The 27,685-nt window shown below is 37.6% G+C and overlaps 1 protein-coding gene across 10 annotated transcripts in view; it reads right to left on the bottom strand.

The window, feature by feature from the left end:
• The window catches only part of LOC132327725 (calcium-dependent secretion activator 2), a 296,530-nt gene that overhangs the window by 194,828 nt on the left and 74,017 nt on the right, over positions 1 to 27,685 (bottom strand). For all 10 annotated transcript variants that reach the window (XM_059847194.1, XM_059847193.1, XM_059847195.1 and 7 more), the window contains exon 3: positions 9,581 to 9,913. In XM_059847194.1, the coding sequence (XP_059703177.1) occupies positions 9,581 to 9,913 (333 nt within the window). The remainder of the gene's footprint in view (positions 1 to 9,580; positions 9,914 to 27,685) is intronic.

Below are 27,685 nucleotides of genomic sequence, written 5' to 3' on the forward strand. Positions count from 1 at the left end.
GTGTCAGGGTCCTGAACCAATTTCCTAGAACAACTGCAGAGAGACAGGGAGAGTTTCTCCTGCTGCTAGAAGTTATAAACTTCCAGCTTCTATTCTCCTGGAAACATGGAGATTGCTAACATCAAACATGTGTGAAAACACCAGTTTTCACAGAAAGTCTGCTCTCCATCTTTAAGGCAAAGTAGTTACTCCAGTATGGTAAACATGAAATATCATTCAGAAAAGCTTCCCAAAGGAGACATAGGTGTTTCAGGCAACATTCTGCTGTCTTCAGCCCCCTGAGAAAAGCCACAGTACAGTGAGAAGGCTGTGCCAGATTGACTGGAACATGAGTTTACAGTGCTCCTAGGAATAAAGCAAAGCTTCTCCAGAAATTGTGTATACCTTGGAAGCTCTCTCAGGCATGGTTCAGTACTATTTTCCATTTACAGGAAGTTTAGTGTTCCTACATTAAAAAAAACCTTGGCACTGCATGACCAGATAGGAAGAAAGCTTGTTCAGAGGTGATGGCAGGAGTGACTCTTCCCTTACATCATTTGCAAGGGATATTTCTCCTGCCATAGCCCCAGAGTGCTTACCATACAACACCTCCTTTTAACATCAGCTAGAAGCTGACATTTCAACTAAATATATAGCCTCAATATTATTACAGAATTTTCCTGTCTGAAGCTAAAATGTCTGGAAGTCAATTTATTTATTCATTATCTCAAGAAACAGATTCCTATAAGGAAAAAGTACAGATGAATCCTATTTTTACTCTTCTCTTACGCTTTCTCAGTAGGCTGTAAACTTTTAGTCTGAGGGTTACTTTTTTTACCCCATATCTACTCATGTTACTGACCAAGGTTATTTTAGTTGACCTGAGAATTTTTATATAACAGCTATAGCACTAAAATGAAGATAATTCACCTACCTACAGAAGACCTAGAGAGAGAAACAGGCACATCCTTGTAAACATTTCAGAAGTTGGAAATTATGAACATCTAATCACAAATCAGACAGTTCTGGCACAGACACCAGACTGAATCTGAACAATTACCCTTGAGGCTTGTAATGCAAAGTACGGGAATAAATGAAAGGACAAGCAGCATCTCCCTGAATAAATGAAAGGACAAGCAGCATCTCCCTGCGTGATGGTGAGAATCAATCTGCTTTCAAGGTGAGAAGGTATCTGGGATGGACAGACTGAAAGCTTAAAGATTGAGAGATTAGATCCTACAGATCAGGACAGCCTCAGCAGAGGAGACAGCTGAAAAGGTGTCCTGAGAGCTCTCTCATTTTTAGGACAGGCACAGAAAAACCCTCCTAGAGGACAAAAAAATAAACACATGAACTATTCCTCATTCAAAGAGAGCTGTAGATTTCTCAGCTGTTTTACATAAACAACTACTCTTGCACAGGGCAGTCCATCCTGTATTATGGAGGTGCTGTTACATTTCTATTTAAAATATCACAGAATAGGAGGGGTTGAAGGGGACCTCTGTAAAACATCTAGTGAAGCCTCCCTGCCAAGGCAGGGTCAAACTGAACGTGTCCAGACGGGACCTCCCTGAGCAGCCTTTTCCGATGGTCTGCCACTCTCAACATAAAGAAGTTTATCCTGATAATGGGTTTGGCCAAAATATGGATCTATTGTATATATATATATATATATATATATATATATATATATATATATATATATATATATATACATAGAGAGAGAGAGAGAGGGAGAGGGGGAGAGAGAGAGAGAGAGAGAGAGAGAGAGAGCGCTCATTTCCACATTGACCTGCATCTTTGCCTCTGGAGTGACTGGGGTGCAAGAATCCCTAAGGATCTTGTCCTAGAAGTTATTTTGTAAAGAAACTTCTCAAGAAGAAAGAGCTAAGAAGGTTCTCCCTCAAAAACTCAAAAAAACGGGGGAAAAAAGCAGCTGAGCTTCAGAACAAAAAATTCACTACCAGTGAACCAGAGAGACACAGAAACAGGGTCATTCTTCTCCTGTGGCTTTTCCACAGGAGTAGCCTCACAGTGGCTGCTGAAGACACCTCAGGATGAAAAATGCTGCAGAGAAACAAGTGATTGTCAAAGCAAAACTTCTTTACTTCAAATTTATAAAAACAAAATATAAAATACTATCATGCCATAAGAACAGGTAACAAACTCGTGCTAAGGGTCATTAACTTACTCAGCTTGCTCCTAGGGATTCATTCAAATGCACATATAAGCTAGCAGTCAGACACATTAATAAACTTAATCATCAGTCTGGAAATGTGGCTGTAAAAATGATTTGTTTTGTATTCACCTACCTGAAGACATAGAATCTCTCTTTAAAAAAGATTAAAAAATAAATTAATAATACAAGAGCCTTTGGTAGAAAAGATTTGTTTTTATTCCTTAATACTAAAGTAGACAAATTTTATTCTCATCTGGTAATATAAAACATGATGAGTCAAATGCACAGGTGATTTTAATATAAGTGCAAGTTAAATGCTGGATATATTTGGCTTTGAGTGTTCAGGCAAGCTTAACTCCCTTGGATCTAGAACTCAAGTGAATGTCAAAACACCATTAATTACCTCATTAAAGCTCCAAAAGAGTACTTAGGGGAAGAGACACTGGCAAGGTAAAATTAAAAGCTTAGAGGATCTCCTTTTATAAAGTCCAGAACAACTTCCTTATTTCTTTGTGCTAACACAGCCATTCTACTGCTGTTCCTTCACTCACTGAATGCCAAAGATAGTCTTAGAAAATAAAGCAGCTTGAAAGAAAGATCTGCAGCCAAAATCCCAGTGTCCTCAGAGAAGGCATAAGACAGAACAGGGTAGATGGGTGATGGAGTCTCAGCTTCTCTCTGCTGATTCCCAGTCAGGCCTCTCATGACAACAGAGGTGATGCACAGAACAGGCCTACGAGGATGCCAACTCAGAAAACACAAATAAATCCACTTGTAAACCCACTAGTAAATCCACTAGTCTATGAGTGTTGATACTCTCTCAGTCTGCTAGAGATCCTAAATGTCCAATTCCCTCATGCAGATGCAAAACAGAAGCCACATATGCATAAAGAGCTCTATGATAGAAAAATCCTCATGTAAATTTCATCTTAAATTAAAAGTGCAAAAACTATCCTTCAGAGTTTTTTCCTAATGCTTATACTGGAAAAATAAAGCTTTGCATAGTTTCATGGTTTTCAGAAGATCCACTTGTTTTTCTTTTAAATGTGTATGTCAAAGCCAATTTTCCTCATGCAATAGTTGCATATGAAGGATACTGCAATACATCAAGTACTGAGAAATGCACTAATGCTGCCAACATACCATTTCTCCCAGGTATTTTCCCAGTATTGCTTTAGCTACAAACAAAAGTTCTTCAAAGTATTTCATTATGTAGCTTGCATGGCTTCTAAACATTGTTCAGAGTCAGATAGTTAAGCATGGTAAAAAGGTAACTTGCTTTTCTGAGGATGTTTTAATATTCTTTCCATCACTCTTCTATCATTAGAGTAAATGAGAACGAATCAACAACCTTTGGGCCAATAAGACACCTTTTTTCCCAAAGTAAACTCTGTCATTATAGAAAAAAAAATTGTTTACAGGAGCTAAAGCACTCTCTCTCCAGCTTATTTAAATAACATCACTGCATGCTAACAGAACTGAAGCACCTGGGGTTACAAGACTTCCTTTTTCTTCAGAACTCATGCTATTAAGTTGAAAATCCAAACTGGCCTGACAAACACCATTCATTTTAGCTCTGAATTTCTCACAAGAGGAGAAATTACAGAAGTAATCTTGGGGGGAATAGTTGAGGTTGCAGCACTATTTCCCAAAGCACTGAATTTTTTTGTCTTGAGCAAAACCTTTCCAAACCTTTTGAACAAAAGCACAGTACCAATGAAATACTTCATTAAGAAAATATAACTACTGAAATAACTCCATATTAAAATCCTATATGCATGTAATCAAGAGTGACATCTCATGAATAAAAGGCAATATCCAAAATCCTGTAGGAAATGAAAGTTTATTTCTTCATTGAAATATTTTGTTTGAATTATTCTGCTCAAGAACAGACAGCGGCAGATCTTTCTTCCCCTTGAAGAGGGTAAAAATCAATCAAAAAGCAAACTTTTTTTTTTGGGAGGACAGCATGAAGGAAGATATATTCTGGCATTTACAGGTACTAGAAACTAAAAGCAGATGTGTGAATAAGCCTGAAGTGTGGTTATTTGAATTTTTCTGCTATAAAAGGCATGAAACACTTTTCAGGTTGACAGACACATATAACAATTTTAAAGGACTGACCTGTTCTGTAAGGAAGGACATCACTATTATCCCATGACAATGTGCAGAAACTTTCTAGACTCACATTTAGCATTAAAAAATCCAGTCAACACTTGAATACTAAGTATACCTCTACAACAGCCTCCCACATTCCCACAAAATCACTGCTTTTCTTCTCCCCAGACATCTCTCATACCACTGCAGTCCTTTCTGGCCACTGAGAGGCCTGACAGCTTCTACCCTCACTCCTGCCCTGTCTGCATCCACTCTGCAGTGTCTGCAAAAATGTCTTTTATCTAGAGAGCAAAAAGCCCTGCCCCATGCTGGGGCTGTGCATCAGCTGCCCAGCAGAAAACTCTTAGCAGGTAAGGCCAGAAAGTAGCAGATCTCCTGGATAAAGCAGGTGATGAGAACAAGACTGTGGTGGGGGGATTTTTTTTTTTTAAAGGGCAATAAGAATATCTTGGGCAAGGTGAAAGGACATTTTGAGCTCTATGGGATGTTTAAGACATCAGTGGATGTCTTAGCTAACACCTGATGTTACCTTGAAAATGCAGCAATGGACTTTGCCAATCTTTTTCACAGGTTACTTTGTTGTGCAAGGTAAAACTGTGCATGAAGTAAGGAATGACAGTCACTGGTGACCATCAGAAATACACTGGCTTAAGAGAAGCTCTGGTCTGTTATATCACCTCACAGATGTCAGTGTCTTTTCTTGTGACTAAAACTCCTTCAGATGTATATGTTTATGTGTTCTAGAATATACAGCCCAAACCATTTTTTTTCCTGTGCTAGGTCTCAACTTAAAGAATTAATGAACCTGTTTAAATTTTAGTCTAAAAACTAAACTGAATCTTAGTATCTGTTTAATTACTCCAAGAAGAAGATAACCAACACTAAACTGAACTTTCTGTACAAAGATGTCATTATTCTTTGTGCTTCATAAACTCACACTTGTCCTCATAACTTATAAAGGGTATGAAAGTTTCTACAGAAAATACCCAGAAGTATGGGAAATTCTGTGAAATAACTACTATTTCTCACCATTTTCCAAGGAAAGGATCAGAACTAAAAACATGCAAAAGTCACAAAGTCCTTGCTGCAAATTAAACTGCCCTTAATCTGACTTATTTCCAAAACTACATAATTAACTGGACTTCAGAAAAGTGCTGGGTGAAAGACTGCAATTGTAGCACCATAAGCAGACTTCAGTCAGAAGAAATTATTGACAGAAACTACTCTTAGAATTATAACCAAAAATATTTATTATGGAAGAGACAATATAATCCCTTCTCAATATTAGACACCTTTACAAAAAGTTGCATCTTACAAAAGCTAAAGATAATCAGGAATCAGACACAATACAAGGATTTTAAGCAGATAATTATATCTTGTAGCAAAGTACCATCTAAAGCTATTTTCAAAAGAATTAGTTTGTGGCTGATTACCAAAACTGTCAAGACTAAATCACTTAGCAAACAATTCCTCTTAGAAACTGTTACGTTATACTAAAAATTATTTATTGCTCGTTAGAAAACAGAATGCAATTTGCATTCTTTCATCATGAAAAATATTGTTCTCTCCTCTGGGCACCCCAGACAAAAAAAGGAAAAATGTATCATGTTTGATCTCTGTAAATCAAAGAAATTGAAAGAGTTTGGCCAAGCATCTCAAACACAAGTCAAGGAGTTCATTAAGTCCCAACTAACTGGCAATCATTTCTTTATCATATAACACAGCTTGAGGCAACACAATGTAAATAAAAATCAGGTTGAAGTCTTAATAGTTACAAAATTGAACTTTTTAATCTCAAAGAGATGTGGGTGGTTAACAGCAGTTGCTGGCCATTCTCTAAATTGTGAAGTCAACAAGATCACAGAAGTCTCCAACATCCTAATGTGAACATCTTGTCAATGTTCACTACCTAAGTACAAGCTTAGGCATTTAGTGTATGCTAGAAGATTGTGAAAAAAGCTCTGCTTTGGAGAAAATGCATGAAATTCTCATAGCTATGTGGACTCTGACAGTGTCAGAGAGTTGATCTATCATTATTCACTTTATTTCTGATTAGGTTTTTCTGCTGGTTGAATGAACACTGGTTCTCACTGCTATCACACGAGGGATGGAGGACGACAGCCAGAGTGGACGGGCAGGAGCCCACACCCAGCAGAGCAGTCTGCTAGGCTGAGATAACAAGATACCAATGGCTTAGGAGTGGAAGGGAATGCTCCATTTACAACAGGCTGGGGACCAGAAGCCACTGAAATCCAATAAAAAGTTCTAAATGCTGAGGACGTCACAAGGAGGAGGCTGGCAGACAATACCTCCTACAGTTATACAGAGCACCCTTGTCTGCTTAGCAGCCCTGCAGGAGCAGGATAATTTACTCTTATCATCAACACTGTAAGACATTTTTCTGTTTCCTATTTCCAAAGGACTGGAAGGTATAAAAAATGGGGGAAAGAAAAAAGAGTTTTCAGCACAAATTATAACTGTACAGATTTGCTTTTAAAGGCAGCTATTTTTCAGAGCTGGAAAATATACAGAATTTCATATATCTGATTCTCTGCTAGAAGCACAGGCTAGAAGCCAAACTAATCAAACCTCTATCAAAAATACAATTTTAACATCTATTTGGACTTGGACTTATCTCACTGCTCCCAGACACTATTGATTATCATTATCTGCATGTCTCTAGTATTCTAAACGGCAGCAGCAAAGGGAAATGAAAGTGAGCATTTCCATACAAAGATAGATAGAGGCTTCTAGGGCAGAATGAAAACTGCTGGTGCTGACTGAAAACAGAGCCTAACTTCATCTCAACTTCTATAAATACACTGTCAATAGAAAGGAATAAGATACAGCCTAATCTAAAATATTATTAAAACCATAATGAGAAATAAGGGATTTCACCAAAGGAGAAAAGGAATTACATTATCAGAGACTGGCTGCTGTCTACACTGCACCTCTTGGCAAGGTTAGGTATGATTGTTGTCTTTTTCTTTGCAACAGACTTCTCCTCATAACTTTGGTCTATTATGTGCTTGACTGGACCACAGGAACGAGATATGAAAATTGTTGTTGGTAGCAACTCTGTTGGAGTACATAATGAAAGTTTTTGCTTTAGCAAAGTAACCTCATCCTTGCCTCAGAAAACTAAAATCTGCAGAAAGCTAGAACCCCAAACAAGGGTATAGTCTTGAAGCATTTCCCTCTCCATTTTTTCCAGCTTTAAGTACATAGCTGCTCATATATCTGCTCCTGAATAAGTAGATTTTCATTACTTCCCATCCTCCAACACTTGTATGAATCCAGGGTAAACACTCTGTACTTCAGAGACCTGCACGGCAGATTTTACAGACTTCAGACCTTAAAAGCAGGAAAAGCAAGACAAGTGCCTTCTCTTAATCCCATTGAGTCCTCTTTGCACATGTCAGGGTGGTCAATCTTTCCCCCTTCTTACCCACAAGAAGGTTATTTTCTCTTTAATTTGCAAGTAAAACATAAGAAAAGACAGCCATTCCATGCTCACAATTCTACCTAATTTTTGTCTTCTTCGTGTTAGAAGACAAAAATTAGCCACTGGGATGTTTCAGTCTCTCTATGGGTCATGGACCAAGAATTATACAGAAAATTGTTGATATCTGCCAAACAGTTTTGGTCCCTCATATTTTATACAGATATGAACCAAAACAAAGAGGCCTTCAAGTGTACAGATACAATAACCTAGTGGATGTATCACCAAAATCACTACTAGACTAAGTGAACAATTTTCTTTTTTAATTGTTCAAAGTTCTGCAGGTCACACTTTTTTATGTTCCTCTAGCCCAGTGCAGACTAACAGCAGATTTTGACCATCCACAGCAATGTACAAAGCAAGACCGAGCAATCATCAGACACCAGAGGAGAGAGGAATCCATATGGAGTTTCTACTAGAAGCAACAAGTTATCTACTTGGCAAAAAATGGTGTGGTTTTTTTCATGTTTTCAGATAATGGAACAGGTTGCCCATAAGGTTTGCACAATCTGTCTCCATTCTCAGATGTTTATAGACCTGCCTGGTAAAGCCCTCAGCAACCTAGTCTGTCCTACAGCTGACCCTGCTCTGAGCAGGAAGCTGGACTGAATGACCTCTGCAGGACTTATCCAAACTGCCTCCATGTTCTATTGTATATAAAATCCTCCCAAAATTAAGCGGAATTATTCCCCTTGATTTCAATGCGTCTTCATCCTATTACCAACCCACATATCCCAGAGGTTTAGTGATTTACCTGACAATTTAGAGGCAAAAGGAAAAAAGAGGGGATCAATAGGAAAAGAAAGAAGGAATATTTTCTATTTCTTTAAATTCAAAACACTGCTCATAATTTGAGGCAGCAGAAGTGTTACATCCTGCAGATCTTTCAATCATGTAACAGATACGTGATTTCATGCTACACTAACATATATAATTTGTTCCTATAAAGATGGCCTATAACTACAAACCAGCCCTCAATATAATATATGGAAAACATTTTAGCTGTAATCTGGTTGACTATTTTATAGACAGTGTAAGAAGCTGTATGGTCTTAGTTTAAATGCTTCATCTGGGCTGGTTGGTTGTGAGACTAGCAAAAACACCTTCCTCATCTTCAGGCTTTTCCTCCTTAAGTAAATGTTAATTTACACTTCCATCACTATACACACTGGTTAATAAAATAGTTTTACATACCAAATATATTACTGATTAGCAAGAGATTTTACACATAAATCTAAATATGACTGTTGAATGGACTGTCTTGGCCTCAGTAATTTACAGGAAAAATCATTTATCCAACAAAACAACAATGCAGAAATGTGAAAATTAGCTTTGCAGACGATGCTTGAATTGAAACACATTTAGTTCTAACACTCAAACCTTCTAGACACTGCATGTCCAACAGGAGCTTGAATCACCTGTCATCTATTTATGGCAGCAAATTTCTTTTAAAGATTGACACACAGGCTCAGAAATGTATGTGCATGCATATGTAATTTATCAGAGGGTATGCAGATGTAGAGACCATGGCACATTCCTCAGAATCACTCAAACTGTGTGAGCTGTGACACTGTGAAAGGAGACCCCTGTAGCATAAGTACCACACTCTCTGCATACCCTTTATCCAAGTGCTCAGCAGCAATCAGATCATGCAAAGATTCCTTGCTGAGCAGTCTCATCTCCTTGGACTGCAGAAATGTTCCTAAAATTGAACGATTCTACACACAGGGAGGAAGCACTGGACCAGCTGGCAGAGGGGAGATATTCTGGACACAACAAAACCAAATGACACCAATACTTACTTGGCAGGCATTATAAATCAACTGGTGTTCCAATTTTTTGATCCCCAGAATCTGCTGAAACATTTCATAAAGCTGTTCCTTGCTCAGAATCAGCTCTGATACAGCACTTAAGGCCATTCTATTTGGCTGTTTGCAGAAGTCCTCTTCTCCCCTGTATATGGCATCGTATTTGGCTAGCCAAGAACTTAACACTGTCTCTTTGCTTAATCCATCAATTTCCGGCAAACTTCGGACTCTCTTCTCTATGTTTTTCTTGAAAACATCTCTAAAGTCACTTGCAGAACATCCTCCACTGTGGACCATTCTTGCAACCCGGTCACTCTTGAGAAATACCTTTTAAAGTAAAAAAAGAAAAAAAAAAAAAGAAACAAAACCAGTTAGGCATGGACACAAAACAATCCCTGTGTAAGGGAATACAAGATAGTATTTTGCTACCTCACAAGATGGCTTTATATGAGAGAGTTATACAGTTTGTTATGGGTTTTTTTACAAGTATTTATGCATAAACTTAGAACAGCTAGACTAGATGAACTCTGAATTAACAGCAGCTAATTTAAAATTTACCCACAATGAGACAGAAATCCAGGAGGAAAAAAGGAAAAAACCAACCAAACAAGAACAAAAAAATTCCCAAAAAACTAAAGAAACACCACAATCAATATTTACAATTGAGAAGATAGACGAAAAGACACAGAGCTACTACTGTAGATACAATACTGGAGATACAGTATGGGATCCTCCATGTAAAATCACCAAAGATCAACATAAAAATGCCCCTCCCAACTACTCATACTCTAAGATATGACAAGTAAAATTAAAAAAACAAACTAATTAAACTAGTTCCAGCATTCTGTAAAAACTTCCCAGTGTTCAAGAATGGTTGTTTTCATCTCTTCTCTCAGAAGGGCCTTGGCAAGGTCAGTCTTTCCAGACACTGTATGTGACCTGCACACAGCTCATTTATAGTACCAAGTCTCATGAAACTGTTTCTCTACAAGATGCAACCAAAAAAAGCTGACAATGCAGCACAACCACCTGTGTAAACAAGGTGCCTTGGGCAGGCAGGGATTAAACCACATCATGCCACTGAAAGGATAACTCAGGGAGAACTGCCTGGATTCTGCAGAAGAGGGAGATGAATCAAGACCCTCCACTCTGCATGGTTCAGCTGCTTGGGTGCCACACCAACGTCCCAAGCACAGCTGAAATGCAAGGAACAGATGAGAAACCACAAAGTTGAAACAGAACCATCACCTTTTCTGATTGTCTGCTCTCTTCAGTCAGACATATGAACTGGGAATTAAGCATGCATTTTCAGACAGTCATTACAGTCACCAAGAGCTATGAAATCATATATGATTTTGTGAATGGGAGATGATGGCACAGTAGAGCTTTGACTCAGGTCATGTTAGAAGATGGTGTAGCTAACAACCAACCTAAACCAACCTACTGTGCTTCACTTTGAAAATTCAGAAAATTTGGAGTAAGAGAGGAGCTGAAAAGCTGAGCAGATAAATACACAGACGCAAGCAGATCAAGAAAAATTAATTCTAAAATTTTAATGCTTGTCAATGCATGTTCTCTTGTAGCATATTTTAGAATGGAGTTACTTATAAAATGTATTTTTAAACAGATATCCTAATTGATATTGTACAGAAATACTGCAGATTAAACCTAAAAGTATTTGCCCAATAAGATTATTTTAAAAAACTCCATCACCAATATATGCTAATCACATGCTATGCTCTATGTGTGCCATGATACATTTCCTTTTATGCAAACATGAGCATCTAAGGTTAAATTCTTACCCATAATGGGACCTGACATAGTTACTGTCAACTAATGCTTACATTAATTTCCTCAAAAGACTACACAAATATCCAATCTCATTTCAAAACAATCAGTAGTCAGGAATTCCATTCAGCAATAAAATGTATTCACACAAACAGGTACAAGGATATTAAGTCTTGCCTTGTTTTAACAGTCTGCAATTACAAATGATTCATTACTCTAACAGCTTCACTGGTAAAAAAAATTACTTTAAACTTATTTCAGCTACTTTACACTGTTCATAAAAAATATTTAATCTTCCATCACATTAGCCTGCATATCAATGAGAGAAAGCAGATGCAGAATACAGTGAGAAATTAAGAATATTTATAGACACTTCCCACCCAAAATCTCATATTCATGCAAGATTACACATAACTGGGCCAGTCTTGTAAAAACAAAACAAAACAAAACAAAACAAAACAAAACAAAACAAAACAAAACAAATGAAACCAAACCAAACAAAGAAAAACCACCCCACCAAAAAAACCACAAAAACCCCCACCCCCAAACAACCAAAAAATACCCCCAAAACCAAAAAACCCCAACTCCAAACCTGCAAAATACACACTGCAAGAACATCGGCCTATCATTCACCTTGCATTACCTTCTTTCAGTCTTATCATTCAAAATGATTAATCCTGAATGAAAGGGCTGTAAATCTGCTAGAACTTTCCTTCATTTATAAGCCATACTAACTCAAAATTTATTTGTGATTCTGAAGATAGATTTTTCAAGAGACTTTTTTCCAGGAAAAACCCATTCAATTTTTTCTGACCACTTAACCATGGAAGAGAATCACTATTGCAACACTTGGTGCATGTAATAATCACAAAATAATGGCATGTTTATGTTGGACAAAACAACAGGTATGTGCAAAAAGAAAGTACACTATGCATATGTCCCTTCTGATGTGTTTTTGGTCACAAACTGTATTTTTATTAAATTTCCAAAAATTATTCCCAGGTAATTATTATTCAAGATACAGTGGATATAGAAGGAAATTACTCAAGATATAAACCCAAGGTGTGAATAACTGGGTATTAAAAAATTGGTCTGTTCTGCAAAGGAATCCACTGGACCTAAAGCTCTTACAGTATTACTGCTATTTGAGTGGAAATTTACAATTTTTTTCCTGAGGGGTGAAAAAAATTGACATCATCTTTAAAATGAAGTACTTGCATTTAAGATAATTAAAAAGCAGTAATAACATTTTAGCAAAACTATTTCATATTCAAGGATTTATTTGCAACAGAAAACCATAAGAGAATAGAAATTCTATTAGGATTGTATAAAATGTGTCACAAATTTAAAACACTAAGATGCATTAAAAAGCTATTAAGTGTCTCATTAATCCTGTTCCTGAAAGACATATGGTACATTTCAAGTTGAATGTAAAATCCTTTGCTTCAGTTAGACTTGATATTCATCTCCTTGGTTTCAGAGCTTTCAGAGATTGAATGAGCAGCACAATCATGCCCATGAAGGAAAATATTTTTATTGATATTTATCTTTAAAGCAAAATGCTAATTAAGTTCATTCACTAAATCTCTGGTTCTTACTGCCTTCATTCATGTATTTCAATTGATCATTAGACTTAGTTCTAATTAAATAATTACTCAAAAACTTACAATGTAAAATGTTATCTCAAGTCTCAACACTAGGGGGGAACTGGAGACGAAAAATATTAAGAGGTTTGAGTGTGAAATATAAAATATCAGAAAAAGTTATTGTGGGTTATTACAAAGAAATGTAATTCTGCATGAAACTAGACTTGGCAGATCAGCCACAATCTTTTGGAAATCCACACATTATTCAGAAATAATTTGAAAGACTCAAAGTTTTCAATGAAGCATTTCTGGTTACTACCAACATTTTCTAGGCTTCCTCAAAGACATCCTGGATTGACACGGTTGTTATTCAGCATTTGAATGTCTAGTATCATTACTAATCAACATCAACTGTCCATGTTACTCACTGCTAACAAATTATCAGACACTAAAAAGGAATGCTCTATTAACAAAATGCATTCTGGAGAAAACAGATCGTTCAAATACAGGTTTCGATGCACCACATGTATCCACTTTGAGGAACTTTTTCAATTAATGTTATTTAGAGTCCTCCTAAATACTTTTGGACTGAACCACACTTTCAGTTTCTGATGGACAAAGCTCAAGTCATTCAAAGGTGAGATAACATGTTTTTAAAAAAACCTAGTAACAATTGTAATCTACTGAAGCACTGTTTAAATCCACTTTTTTCCAATCATTACACACATGCAATTTCATCTACTGCAAATGCTAGTAAAAAACTTTAATTCAAAATAGTCTTTAGCACTAGATAATTACCTTAAAATTATATTTTTGTTTAAAGATGAAAAATCATTATTTAGCAGTGTCTACAACTTAAGAAAATGCTAGAAATGTTATGAAAAGAACTGATTTTCACTTCTAGAATATACTCCTTAAATAACTTTTCTATTTATTGGACATCATACCAAATTTAACTAATTATACGATTAGGCAACACCAACATGATTATCTTATTCTCTACTGTAAAGCTTAGGAAAAAGAAAATTCAAGCAAATGCAGTAGGATAGGTGGACCACAAGAATGATTTCTCAACCTCTGAAAACTTCTTGCTCATCTGACCTCTGTACACCTTCTAGTAGAGCAAAAGCACCAACATTCTCCTCCTCTTTAAGCAATGCAGCACTTGGAGCTTCATTTGCCATCTTCCACAAGAGCCACTAGAGATTTTTCTTCATTTTTGATGGTCACTTCTGTTCCTGTAGCTTTGAGGAGATCACATGCACCCTGTAGACATGTCCTATGTCTTAAAAGTCAGGGCTCAATGCATCACCATTCATGGAAAATACTGTGGCAGCTCAAAATGCACACTACATCTCTGGGACAGCAAACTGCTAGACATACTAAACACCACCTGAATCAGTTATTACCTTTCTTATAATACCTATTTCACACTGCATAACAGCTTTTTGCACTTCTGCTAAATTCTGGATGCAAACTCTTGGGCTCCATGCCCACTCCAGCACAGTAAGAGCTGTGTGATGGGTGCACTCAGCCACATGACCAAACTAGCAGCAGTTTGGTACAGGCTCCAGTGGAGGTCATGGCCTGGGCCATAGCATGGCCAAGAACTCCTCTAGCTCCCATGTGTTCCCTGAAAACCCACAAAGGAGCAGAGGGACCCAATTGAGCACTGGTGCATGTGACCTTGGAACACTGATCAGGCACGCATGAACAGCAGGTGGCTTTTCCAAGACCCGTTTATTGAGGAACAAAGAAGACTGTGTTTACAAGAAATCTCACAAATACCTCTCCCACTGCATGTAATTTCACTAAAAGCCAACATGTATATCCTATATATGGAACTGTGTTCCCTGTATGTGACAGATGAAGTGAGGTGTTTTTTTGAGTTCTCCCAGCCAAACAGCCTGGCTGCATAGCTGTGATCTTCCCCTTATCTCCAGGCTGAGACCCTTTACAACGGCAGATCTTTGGTAAGCAACTGATACTGTGTGTAACCTTTGGTATGATAACTTTGACCTGTGCCTTGGTAGCTTCACTTATGCCTTTGTAGTTTTGAATCACTGTTCAAACAACTGTGCTGCAGAGTAACGGAGTGAACGCTGACATTGAACCTTGCTAAATCACACTTTCACAACACCATATTCAAAATGCTTTTGCTAATACCTTTCACAAAGCTTTCTTTAAGAAATTAAATCACACATTTGTGACAAGGTGCAATAAAAACCACAGCCATTGCACACAGGGCCTCTAAATAATAGGTCACCCAGGAGTTCTGATACTTTCTTCCTTCTATCACTATGATTACTTGTATGCCATTCTGAATTAAGCATAAAACAATCCTTTCTTCCAGACTACCAACCAAAGCTGTAACAGGAATCTCTGCACTGATGTAGATCATAGGAAATACTTCATTACCTACACTTGAGCATTCAAAAGTGATTGCATCAACTGTTCCAAGTGATGTTGTACATTATTTTACCTGTGAAAGTACATGATGTCCTTCTGATGTCTAGGACTATGCAGGTCTCTGTTGGCCTCCAGAAGCTTCCTAAGGAGCTGCAAGAACTACAGTGTGGCCATTGGGCCAGCACCAGCAATGCAAACACATTCTGTAATGGTGACATTCTTGGAAAGACTCCACCAGAGGCTGACACAATTGTAAGGGTACTGCTGCACGAGGACCAAGCTCTGCCCTCCTACAGCAGCACAATGACTGATGAACCAGAGAGAACTACCCAGATCTACAGTGTGTTTACTCAGGACAATGTACTGCAACTGATATTGGGGCATCCTTAAAACACAGTAATGCTAAAACAACCTTTTCATATAACTTAGAAAAATGACTGTCATGTAAGGCCTAAAGATATTTCTCTTTGGAGACATTTTTCAGAAGTACATTCAGAAGTACACTATCACCCAGACACAGATACACAGCTATGGACAGCAACATTTTGTTCTTATGGATGTGTTCTTGTTTTAAAGGAATTTTCTTCTCCTTTAAGCTTACCAGAAGCAAAGCTGGAACTATATTCAGATTATTGGCAACTATGTCATATCAGAAACTGTCAATTAAAAAATAAAAATGAAGAGAAGTACCTCTTTGATAAAGACAGAACAAGGGCAAAAAGGACTTTGATAGAAGTCCAAGGAATATTCAAGTCTGTGAAAGATTTTTAGGTTTCTGATATACTTTTCTGATGTGTTCTGCACTCAAGCTCCTGCTGTGCTTTGTACAATTACCATAACTCTTGCGTTTATGAATTACAGAATATTTTTTTTTAAAAGACAGCAATTTTCAGGGCTAAATTGAGCATTAAAATTCCTGAAAAATACAGTAATTCTTGTCCTGCAAACTAAAAGGAATTGAAATAAGTTTTTTACTTAAAAACTGGATGTGACATGCATCATGTTGTGCTAGGAGCCTTACTTTAGGCAAAACAAAGTGTAAGACATTTACTGTGCAATATTAAATAGCCCCTAAGCAGCTCTTCAAAGTCACTGTCAAGAGATCTCACCAACCTAAAACCCTTCCTGTTCCACAGGAATAAAAATTATTCCAATTTCAGTCATCAATGTGAGCAATGTTCTCTGGGACCAGCTCTCACACTGCTCAGCAGTTCCACTCTAGACTGAAACCCCACAATGTACCACATCAAGAGCTGGGGCTAGTTTGAAGAAGTGCAAAAACTTCTGACATTTGGAGAACAGCTTCCACAGCTATACATTTTAAGAACAAAGGTTTATTCCTAGTAGCAATTAACATATATAATGACCAGCACTGTCTGTTGCTATACCTTGGAGCTGCTGAAAAAACATAGTTTCAGACATGATGTTCTCACTGCACTTACAATAGTCTTGAAAGAAAGAAAAAAAAAAAAAAACACTCCAAAAGTTATTAAATTTATGTTTAGATTAGTTCGACTAAGCACATTACAACAAGAAGATAATTTTGGGTCAAAAATAAATAGCTAATGTAGTAGCATCATAAATCCAAGAGTAATATAATTATTTTTATGCTCCTTGAATAAAATTACTGCACAGGCTACTGAAATAGCATTTATATCAAAGAAGACATTAGTAGTTATCAATGCATTTTAATAGCTACTCCTAGTAACTCTTGGCTGCTGAACATGAGTGGAAATTGAGGTAGTTAATGAGATTTGCTCAGTATTTTGAAATCAGAAGCACTTTTCACATTTTTAGAAAAAAAATAAATTAGGCATCGCTTGCAGGTCTTACTCCTCCCCTGTTCTCTTTCATACCCTAGAAATATCCTCCAGGCATTATTTTGATTTTTTTACAATGAAATAATGAGAGTTAAAGGATCCTATTTTTAAATCTATGTAAGTCAGAACAGAGTCCTCACCTTCAGGTAAAAGCAAAATATTTTAAGAAATCACACCTGTAAACTCTGATTACTCTGCTTCAGAATTTTCATTATTATTTTATTAATGAAAGGTTACTTCTCTTAGTACTATACTTCATTGTACAGTTTTCCTTAATTTTGAGGGGGTGAGAAATCTGTAAAAAAGAAGAATGTTTAATTTTGGCTAACAGTGAGGTCATGGGTTTTTGTTTGTTTTAAAAACCTCTTTAAAGTAGCACATTACATTAAGGTGAAAAAAGGAAGCAAAACTTAAACTAGTAAACCATCATCTTCCAAAGAGGCATAATCATTCAATATTTTCTTTTTTTTTTTTTTTAAATATACCTACTACCCTTCCTGAGCACATTAAGCTATGATTTCTTCTTATTAAGATTAATGGTTCAGAAACCGTCACAAGCTGAAACCTTCAGGTGATATACTTTGCTTTCTTCAGCTCTTTTGGACACAACAGCAGCACACTGGACATTTACCACAGCTCAGCCACCAGCTATCTGTTAAAAAACCCACCAAAACTCAAACTCTTGAAAATTAAAATGTCTGCTACAGCTCCAGGGGTACATGCTTATAAGCATACTACACAACACTGTGCACTGGGATTTGTTCTTTTCCAGCCTTTTCAAAATGCCCAAGCAATTGCCAATGTCTACCCAAACTGCTGTTCCTGATGGCAACACATTTCCCAGAGTCATGTACTGCAATGTTCGTGCCTTGGGCATAAGAACAAAGAGAAGTAGAGTGACAATCACCATGAAAAATCCACAAAACTGTTTCACCCAGAAGCAGTGTTTTCTCCTGGGTTAATTTATTACAGTTAACCAGCTACCCTTCTGAAACAAGCACATTTGTTTTTCTTTCCCAGCTGATAACAGCAGCAATAGTTTTTGCACCCTAGTGAGACACAGTATATGGACTGCTGCCTACGTGAGCATGGGTGAGGATTGCTTTTGCTGTGCCTCCTCTTGGAACAGGCATGGTGATCTTCACTTTAACAGTACAGTTTCCCCTTTGACCAAGCCCCATTGCTCAGGCTGTAAGAGAGCTAACAGCTTGCTCTCCAGTGTGCTGATTCTGCCTGACCAGAACTCCTCCCTTTGGTGATCACTGGTTATGAGAATTCCAAAGGCTCTGTTTTAGACAGCGTAACACTGAGAAAGGCTGTTAAACTGAACGTGTAACACAGCATGCCTTGGTGAGGCCACTGTAAAAAGGCTTACTCTCACCTCACAATTGCTCCCTGTTTTCCAGCAAATTCCATAAGCAAGGTGTCCAACCCTGACTCTAAGGGAAGAAGACAAAGGACAACAAAAGTTGAAAAAAATAATAAAGCAGAAAGAAGAAACCAAAGATTGAAAAAAAAAACAAACTTCAAACAGATATTTACACTGAAATAATGAGTACCAAACAGAATCTTGCTAAAAAGGATTAGGAAAAAAACATTTACTTAGCATATTTATCTATTTCACAACCAAGAGATGATGACTAGTTTATACAAAACTACCTCTGGTACCTGCAAACTTGAGAAAAACACACACCTGCTTAAAATCAGTAACTCATATTTTCATTTGCTTTGCTAAGAAACTCCTCAATTCTCTGATTTTTTGGTGTTTACTTAGTGCTGTACAAAACGCAAGAAGCCCCAGCACTTTATCTCTTATGATAGTGCTACTTAGGATACAATGTTTCTAAATATAAAATCCAATTTCTTGCATTAACTGTGAGAAAAATTGAAGTAAATGTGCAGGTACAATAAAGAAGGGAAAGTAGTCCTTCAGTTCTCTAAATTTTCTTCTGCAGTCACTTGTGGTTCTAGTTTTTATTCCACTTGACTGAAAGTGGAAGTTATGTGACAGTTTTCATCATTGGTATTGCACTGGGTTCATTTTGTCAGAGATGAAAAGAATTGGCTATTTCACTTCCCTATTACCATTAATATGCTTCTGCATTAACCATTTTCACCTGAGTATAAATTAATGGCTTTTAGTTCAAATGAGCATACTACTGTATCTCTAGTTTTGAATATAATACCAGGCACTCTATAGTCAGACCAGGTCTGCTGAGACCCTTTCAGTCCCTATCACCCATCACCACATTAAATACCTTCATGCAAAGTGAGGACACCATTTCAGAACATGTATTTTTACTGATAAATGCCACTTTTTCATTTTCAGTTTATATATTCTGCCACTACAGCTGAATGCTCAAAAAGGACATGAGCAAACAGAAATTGGGACGAAGCCACCTGAAATGTTGTCTCATACCATTATTTTTTTTCTGCTTTAGCAACTGAAAAAGTGTCAGCAAACTGACAACTTAAGCAAATAACCTGCCACTTTCTTTCCCTATACTAATTTGTTTCAGTGGCTTATTTTTCCAGTGGAGTACAAAGGGCATTGTTGGGTGGGGAGAAAGGTTAAAGCTCTGACTTCGCTCTGTGGCCTAAGGAAACGGGGAAAGAACTGACACATGGCAAATACTGCAAAACTTGGGTACTCACTGGGAAATAAGGACAAGAGTGGACCCTCTAAAGCCTTTGAAGGCTTACTGATGATGTCTTATCTACCAGTATGGCACCTTTCTCCTACTGTGATCCCCAGGATTTAGGGGAAATAGACACATGGGAAAATGCAGACACTTTCCGTTTAAGAAAAAACTTCTTTTGTACCCCGTGAAGGGTGACATCGTTTTAACAGTATTCTTGAGAACTGGATGTAGTGTACAGAAGTGGCAGAGCAAAAGATCTATGAGAAAGAACCACAGCTGTGTACTTTGCATCCCAAAGCAAAACAGAAAAGGCTGCTTGCACCTTTCGCCTCCTGCATGACCCAAGAGCTGCCAGGATAGTTTACTACAACTGCTTAAAAAATAATTCCATCATTACTAAAATATGGGAAGTAAGAACAAAGGCTGAAGAGGAGAAAATGAGGTGACAACTGCCACAGGTATCTGGAACTGCCTGACTGGAGTCAAGTAAATAAAGAGATGCAATCTACAAGATGAAAGGAGTACAAACTGTCCTACTACCCGTGTTCAGCTATGCAATGCACCCATTTTGGACCCATTTCCGAATGCTGGGCAAAGGCACACTGCTCCAGAGGACAACCCAGAGCTCCTAATGCAGGCTCTGCTTTGAAGCACTCCCTAGACAAAGCTCTCTTGCCACGGTGAGGACAGAGAAGCTTGCAAAGATTCACCATCCAGACAGTGTTCTTTCTACAAAACATCCCAAGGCAAGTGGTGTGAGTGCCTTCCAGAAGTTCTAAACAGTCACAACAGAAGACTTTGAATCATCTGGGGAGAAACAGGATGGAACAACACAGTTGAGTTTAATTGCAAGTTGATGTGATAAATAATACTAGTTTTGTGATGAGAATGCATTTGGTGTTACAAAAACTGCTTCCCTGCTTCTCCTAAAGGACAACCTGTACTTCAAAGTGTTCCTGTTCTAAGAGGAAGATAAGAACAATAGAATATAAGTGCAAATGCAAGCAGGGACAATGCATCATGAAAATGGGAGTGCTTGGGGAATTTTTTTTTATGTCTTTGCACTTAGAATGCATTATTATTTGTGTGGATGTTTCTCAACAGCAACGCCATCTCATCACTCCTTAGAACACATTTCTATTTCAGAAAGATAAAAAGGATATTCAGGGCTGGCAGACACTAAGCCATTGGCATGTCAGATTTAGCTGCTAACTGTAGTCTTACAAATATTTTTATTCCAATACAACTTTCTTAAAAAAACAGCCTTTTATCATAAATATATTCTCTCTCTCCATCTTTATTAAGTGTAATCTTTGTGTGTCAAAAACCAACAATACATCTTCCTTGATTAATATTTCACAAGGGTGATCAGTTCACGGTGTTGGCAGGAAAGTTATAATACACAAAAAGAGCTTCAAAAAATGCATTCTAAATCTTAAATCCTTCCTTAGATTTAATAATCACCCAGCTGGCTGCACTTCAGAAAGCAATGCTTCAATGGGAAGATTAATGAACAGTTGGTCTGCTGTTTAATCCCTCTAGATTTTAGCATGCAGAATGCAAACTTTTACAAGTTGACTATTTTTATGCATTCCAATTATATGTCAAGGTCCAAATAGCTTTAATGGTAACTTTGAGGTTTCTTAGTCATAGTTTACTCTTTCTTTAGAGTATTCAAGTTTTAGAAAATATTAATTCACTACACTTCAACATTCTCCAGACCATTTTAAAGATTACCTTTCAAGAGATCATCTCATGTCAGAAACACCTTCAATTTCTTACTTATTTATAAATAATTTTACACAATCATCAACTATTTTGCCTTGCTAGTAGTATTCTATGGCAAAGATTTAAATTTCTTTTGTTTCTTAAATTAAATTAAGACACAAAAAAAGTAAGTTCTTCTCTACAGCCACACCAGCCAGTTATTGCCTCAACCTCTAACAGGAACAACTGCTGCCTGTCAAGTTCCTGCTGTCCCTGACCTCCATGGCACCCATACTGCTCAGGTAATGCCTGAAGTCGAAAAGAATGGTAAGGTGAGGTAAGAAAATTTGCACCCAACCTGGGACAATGGAGAAGACATTGTCCATATGCCTTTATCTTCCTCCCTCAGCATTTCCACAACCATGCCTTTCTTTCCTGGGTTTCCAGAGGGAGGAGGTGCTGATAATAGCAGAACAACCGATGAAACTCCATTTGCAATTAACGGGGCAGTCTGAAATTAGTAAAGTCACAGGAACCTCTTGCCTAGAGATAACTATGGTTGTGTACCAAGGGACAAACCCTAGTTACCTATCCAGTGTAATTACAGATCCTACAGAGTTTTGTTGCATCATTACACATAGAAGCAGGAAAAAATTTTCTTCACAGAGCTCTTACAATTGAGGGCCCTTCCCAAAAAACTCCCAAAGTCCTGAACTTTTTTGCTTCACCGCTCCCAGCAACAAGTACAGTGTAGAGAGCTGAGGATGGAAAAATAAATTAAAACAATACCACCATGATGCTGAAAAGTTCTCCTTCTCCAGTGTGTGCCTAGTCTGGTTTCAAATTCACCCTAACAAGACTTCACCTTTTTCTCTTTTCTCCAATTATAGGCTCCAGTTTCAATAAACCAGAAATATACAGGACAGTATGCTAATTTTTAAGCTTTGTCTCTTAAATGACAGTAGCACCTATATTCCAAAACGTTTTCAAGCTAAGCCAGTCAAGAGCTTTGCCAAGAAATGCAAATGGTTTGCAAGTCAAATGTAATAAGCAAACAAACATTACCCTCCTGCTGGAAAACCAGCTCTACTTACACCAAGATAAAGCTTAAGTTATTTGGCTATTGTGACTAGCCTATTAGTCAACATCATAATGCACTTTTAATGCCCAGAGAGAAGACCACGTATCTCTTGTCACCCATAGGGCCAAAACCTGAACACTGCAAAGCCGAAGTCTGATCGCAAATTCTCCTAATTTTAGTCTTTGTACTGTCATTCCACTTAATTTCTAGTCATAATTCCACTAATGCTTAAGATTTTTCAATTTTATTACAGCTTCTTTTAGACTATTCTCAAAACATATTTCCCACTTATCTAAGCAGCAGACTTACACTGATCTAAGTAGTTTTTATGAAAAAGTAACTCAATTTTGCGTCAGGCTATTTGGAAACATTTGCACTGTTCATCTGCCAACTTCTGAAACATATTACTCATACCAAGAGCCTTCTGTCATCTTCTAACACAGATTTTCTAATTTGATGGTCTGAAGAGCCCAGAATAATCCCGAAAGGTTTTTTATTTTAATCATAAATTTTATGACAGCCAGAAACAACCTCCTTATCATGGCCACTTCTACAAATGATTGCACCTTTCAACATACTTATTATTACTGACAGGTTAATTTACTGTAGAATTTCCATATTTATCATGATCACTATTTAAATACTGAAAAAATCTGTTACGATAGAAGCAGTAACCATGTACTTAGAATTTGCACTGTGGTGTCATTTCAGAATTCATGGCTCTATTCAGTGAAATAATTCAGATTTTTTCACCCTCACACTGGGAATTTAGCCCATAAATCATGAAACAGGCAAAAAGCTAGAAAATTTGAACACGTAAGGGGAAAAGATTAAGAAAAGAAAAAAAACTATAACAAGAAACACACTATTGGAAGTTAAGTCTAATACCTGCTGCAGTCACAAATCAGTACGCATCTGCCTAAGACCAAGAAAGTGAACTCTATTTTCAAGTCAAGGAGAAAAAAGTTTTTACAAGACTGTCAGATTTGAACTGCAAAGCCTGGCACACTGGAGCAAAGCTGTGCAGCAGCTGTGGCCCAGAGCACGTGCTCATGGAGCAGCCACAGCTAGGAAGACAATCACATCTACGAGATATACAGCAAATACCAGACTGCTGCCTTGGCATTACCTGGAGCTGCCCTCGTTCTTGCCCAGCACATCCAATTGGTTTTGGCAAGCACTTCTTCACATGCTGACAGAGCCAAGCTCAACATCTCAAGTTGCTATACATTTTGGCAGGCTGCATTTGTAACCTGTCTGCATTAAATCATACCAAAAACTCGGGAGCTTCCAGGCACACAGCAAAGTTCAGCTTCAGCCGTGCAGTCCGGAAGAAATCAGAGCTGCAATGCCATCAAGTAAGAAACTGGCAGTGGAATCATCATAGAGGCAGGTTCATAAACACATTGTCAAAAGGCAGGAAAACTTCACTGTCATGCACAAGCTTTGATCTTTTGGGATGCAAAGAACGACTGACATCAAGAATGAAAAAACACCAAGCTAAGCATCCACTTCTAGATTTGAAAAAGCCTAATTTAAAACTTCAGAAAAGGCCGTTAGGTCTCAATGCCAGCAACAGAAACAGATTTACACTGAAACTAAACCAGATTTTAGCTTTACTTCAAATAAAGGTTTATGCTAGCTAGCAACATTTCTCAGTCCTTAATTAAAAGCAAGATGCTACCTTTTTAACCCTTATTTTTCTTCTCTATAGCCTGTACGACTGGGAATGCTCCCTGCTGGAATATTCCTAGGAGATATCCAAGAAGATACCAGAAGATATCTTCCACTCATCCAAGGTCTCCCCTGACTCCATGTGCAGCAGCCACTGAAACATGGCCCAGGCCCCTCTCTCATGGCTACCCAGACATACTCAGAATTAACACTGAACTGAGCAAAAGTGTTAAACTGGACACACTGTTTTCTTCATCAAACAAACACTCCATGCACTGTTTTCTTCATCAGAAACACTGTTTATGAACAGCACCCATTTTTCAACATTATGCCTGTTGAGTTAACAGGTAAGGAAGTCATAGTGTGAGGGAAAAAAAGACAGTTTTGTTACATACATATAAATTACATATATATGGCATGGTTCCAGCCCAGAAGTAACTTAGGAATCCTAATTTGCTAGTACTTTCTGGATATTATGCTACACTTCATTTAGTGGCTTTTGGTTGGCTGGTTTTAGTTTTAGAGTAAACCTGAAGCTGGACTTCCATTCTGCAGCTTTATTTAGAGCAGAAAAAACTGAAGGATTGGAGACAGCTCCAAAATAATCCGTAATACCACAGAGACTTTACATAAATGCTACATAAATTATATGAAGTTCTGACTCCAACACAATCACAGAGATCAATGTTGTCAATCTAAAACCCAATGGAACTATTACTGACTTCCTCATCTTTTTAGGTACCATCTTCTGATACTTCAGTTGGGATCAGAAGACAATAGTTGAGTTTTTCTCATTTTATCTAGTTGAGAACTCTGGGAAAAGTGTCAGAAAAAAGTTACGTGTTCTAATTTGTGAAAATATGACTAGAAAAGAAATGTACCACAGGTGTGTACCCCAACCATACAGAGGTGGCTTCTATCCTGATTTATCCTATTTTACTCCTGCAGGTGTTTAATTGGGTGAACTTCACTTTGTGTTTTTATGTAACAATTATGAGCCACACACTAGATGAAGAAAATACTACTAAAGCTTCTTCACATGTCACAACAGAATCGTGATTATCCATATCTAAAAGTGAAAAAGTATGGAGAGGGCTTGGAGAGGGTCAGCATCTTATAGCAAAAAAGAAAACTGCAATCTGCGGACAAAGTTTTAATCTGCTACAGAATGCTGGAAGAAAGCTGAAGAAGCATTGTCAAATTATTTTCCATATTACCATTAAAGTTCTTTCATTGATGAAATTGAATTATTGTGTGTGCATTAACACCAGCTCTGTCACCTAAATAATGACATCTAACAAGGTAAATAATATTATCATTCCATTTCCCCTGCAAATTATTAAAATGCTAGGAAAAAGAAATAGTCTTGACAAAAATGCTTATGACAATCAGAGACTGGCAGCCACCCAAAGGCAGCCAACACCTCCTGCCCAAATTTCTCATCAAGTGTTTAGTGGCTATCTGGCAGCTGACTCAAATCTGCTGATTATCTCAATTCCATGACTCAGTCATATAAATCAAGGAGCTGATCCAGCTGAAAATTAACAAAAAATTGATAATTGAAACAACCTGCTCTCTCTATGAGTAGGCAAACCTGGGTCACAGCTTGGCTATGCAGTAGGGTCAGTGAGATGGGGGAAAGAAATCCTCCCACAGGCAGTTTTCACTACCGTCTCCTAAAAGGAATTCCCAAACCACTGTAGTTGAAAGCATTTACACGCACATCCTAAAAACCATTTCATTCTTTCCATTTATTTAAACCATCGATTATTTAAGTAGTTGTGGCATACAGACATCAGAAGCCTTTTATAATGCAAGGAGCTGGGAAAACTCAGGGACAGACCTCAGAAGGACCCTGCAGCTCTGATGGTGAGAATTTACCATGCAGCGGAAATTCCGGGCCTAGGTGCCTCCACATGCTAAAAGCATTGTACCAGAAGGTTTGGCACAACATTACAGGGTGCACAGATGTCTAAACACAGACAAAAGGGATGATATCTAAAGATCCTGTATCTCTCCAGAGCTCCACTGTCAAGCATCAAGCTGGCTGACCTAACTTGCCTCACAGTCCTGGAGAGAAATGGATAACAAAAATAATTTAACTGAGACACAGGCAAGAAGCCACTTCCTCCACAGTGCAAGGCGATGGAGGCTGGGAGAATGAAAACTATATCTCCTGTTCTCTAAAGAACAAATTCTCCATCAATGAGGAGACTGACTTTCCTCAGTCAAGGAGCCTTCTCCATCTTCCTAATACAGCTGAAACATGAGAATCCTGGCTCTCAGGATTAATGTTAATTACAACATTCACCTGGGAGGAAGCAGTCTTTATTCTTAGTTCCTCCTCTAAGGCATGGTAATCTGTTTTAACCAGCAACAAATTAATTTAAAATACATAAACACAAGCTTGAACAAATCACTGGAGAGAAGCCTCAAAGAAGATAAAATGCCAATAGAGTAGACAGAAAAATAGATAAAAGCTCTGGAGAAACTATTTCTGTTGTAGTTCCTAAAGTCAGAAACCGCTCATAAGCTTAACATGACCTTGTTTACATCTTTAGAAAACAAATACTTAACCTTCTGAGCAAGGAATCTGACTCAGTTACCATATGGGAAGTCTGATAGGGGAAATTTAGCTTATATTTAACTAATATATCAAGGCTGTAGCTATTCTGATTTTAAAGGTTCCAAGCAATCATCTCATATGAAGGTCTACCCAAAGAGGTAATGGCTGCCATATTAATTACTGGGAGAGTATTTTTTCCTTGTGATAACAAGACATGTAGCTAAAATTGTGTCTCCTTTTGCCAGACTGAAAATACTTTAATAGAGGTTGTAGGTATAAGGTAGAAAAGATGCTGAGTAACACCCTTGTCATTTTAATTTATAAAACTCTTTCTTTTTTCTTTAATGAACTACAAGAAGTGCTGAATCAGAGGCAGAGAGCATGCACCTTTGCCTTGGTAACTACAGAATTTCTCTTCTCTGCTGCCCCTGTTGAACATTTCTCTTATCAATCCCCTACATTTAATATATTCTCTGTTATGCTGATTGTTATCAGTTACAGATGTTTTACACTCAGTTTAATTGCAGGCTCTCCTTCGTTGTGGCTATGGTTGCTTTTATCCAACACATTTGCAACTACAGTTGGTAGGCAATCAGCTCTTATTAAACTGCTCCTAATTTTCCTCATCCATTTTCCCCCTCCCACCCAGTGAGTCTTAACAGTTTCTTAAGCTTAAGGAACTTTACCAATTTTTTTGTGCTTTAGAAACAGTGAGAGTAGTTGCACTTACTCCAGAAGCCCTGCTGAAAAGTCTTTATAATCTACACTCTGATTTACAAATAAATAAAAAATATATGCACATAAATATACAAATATATATAGATAT

This window comes from Haemorhous mexicanus, chromosome 5, assembly GCF_027477595.1.
Source record: "Haemorhous mexicanus isolate bHaeMex1 chromosome 5, bHaeMex1.pri, whole genome shotgun sequence".
Lineage (NCBI taxonomy): Eukaryota > Metazoa > Chordata > Aves > Passeriformes > Fringillidae > Haemorhous > Haemorhous mexicanus.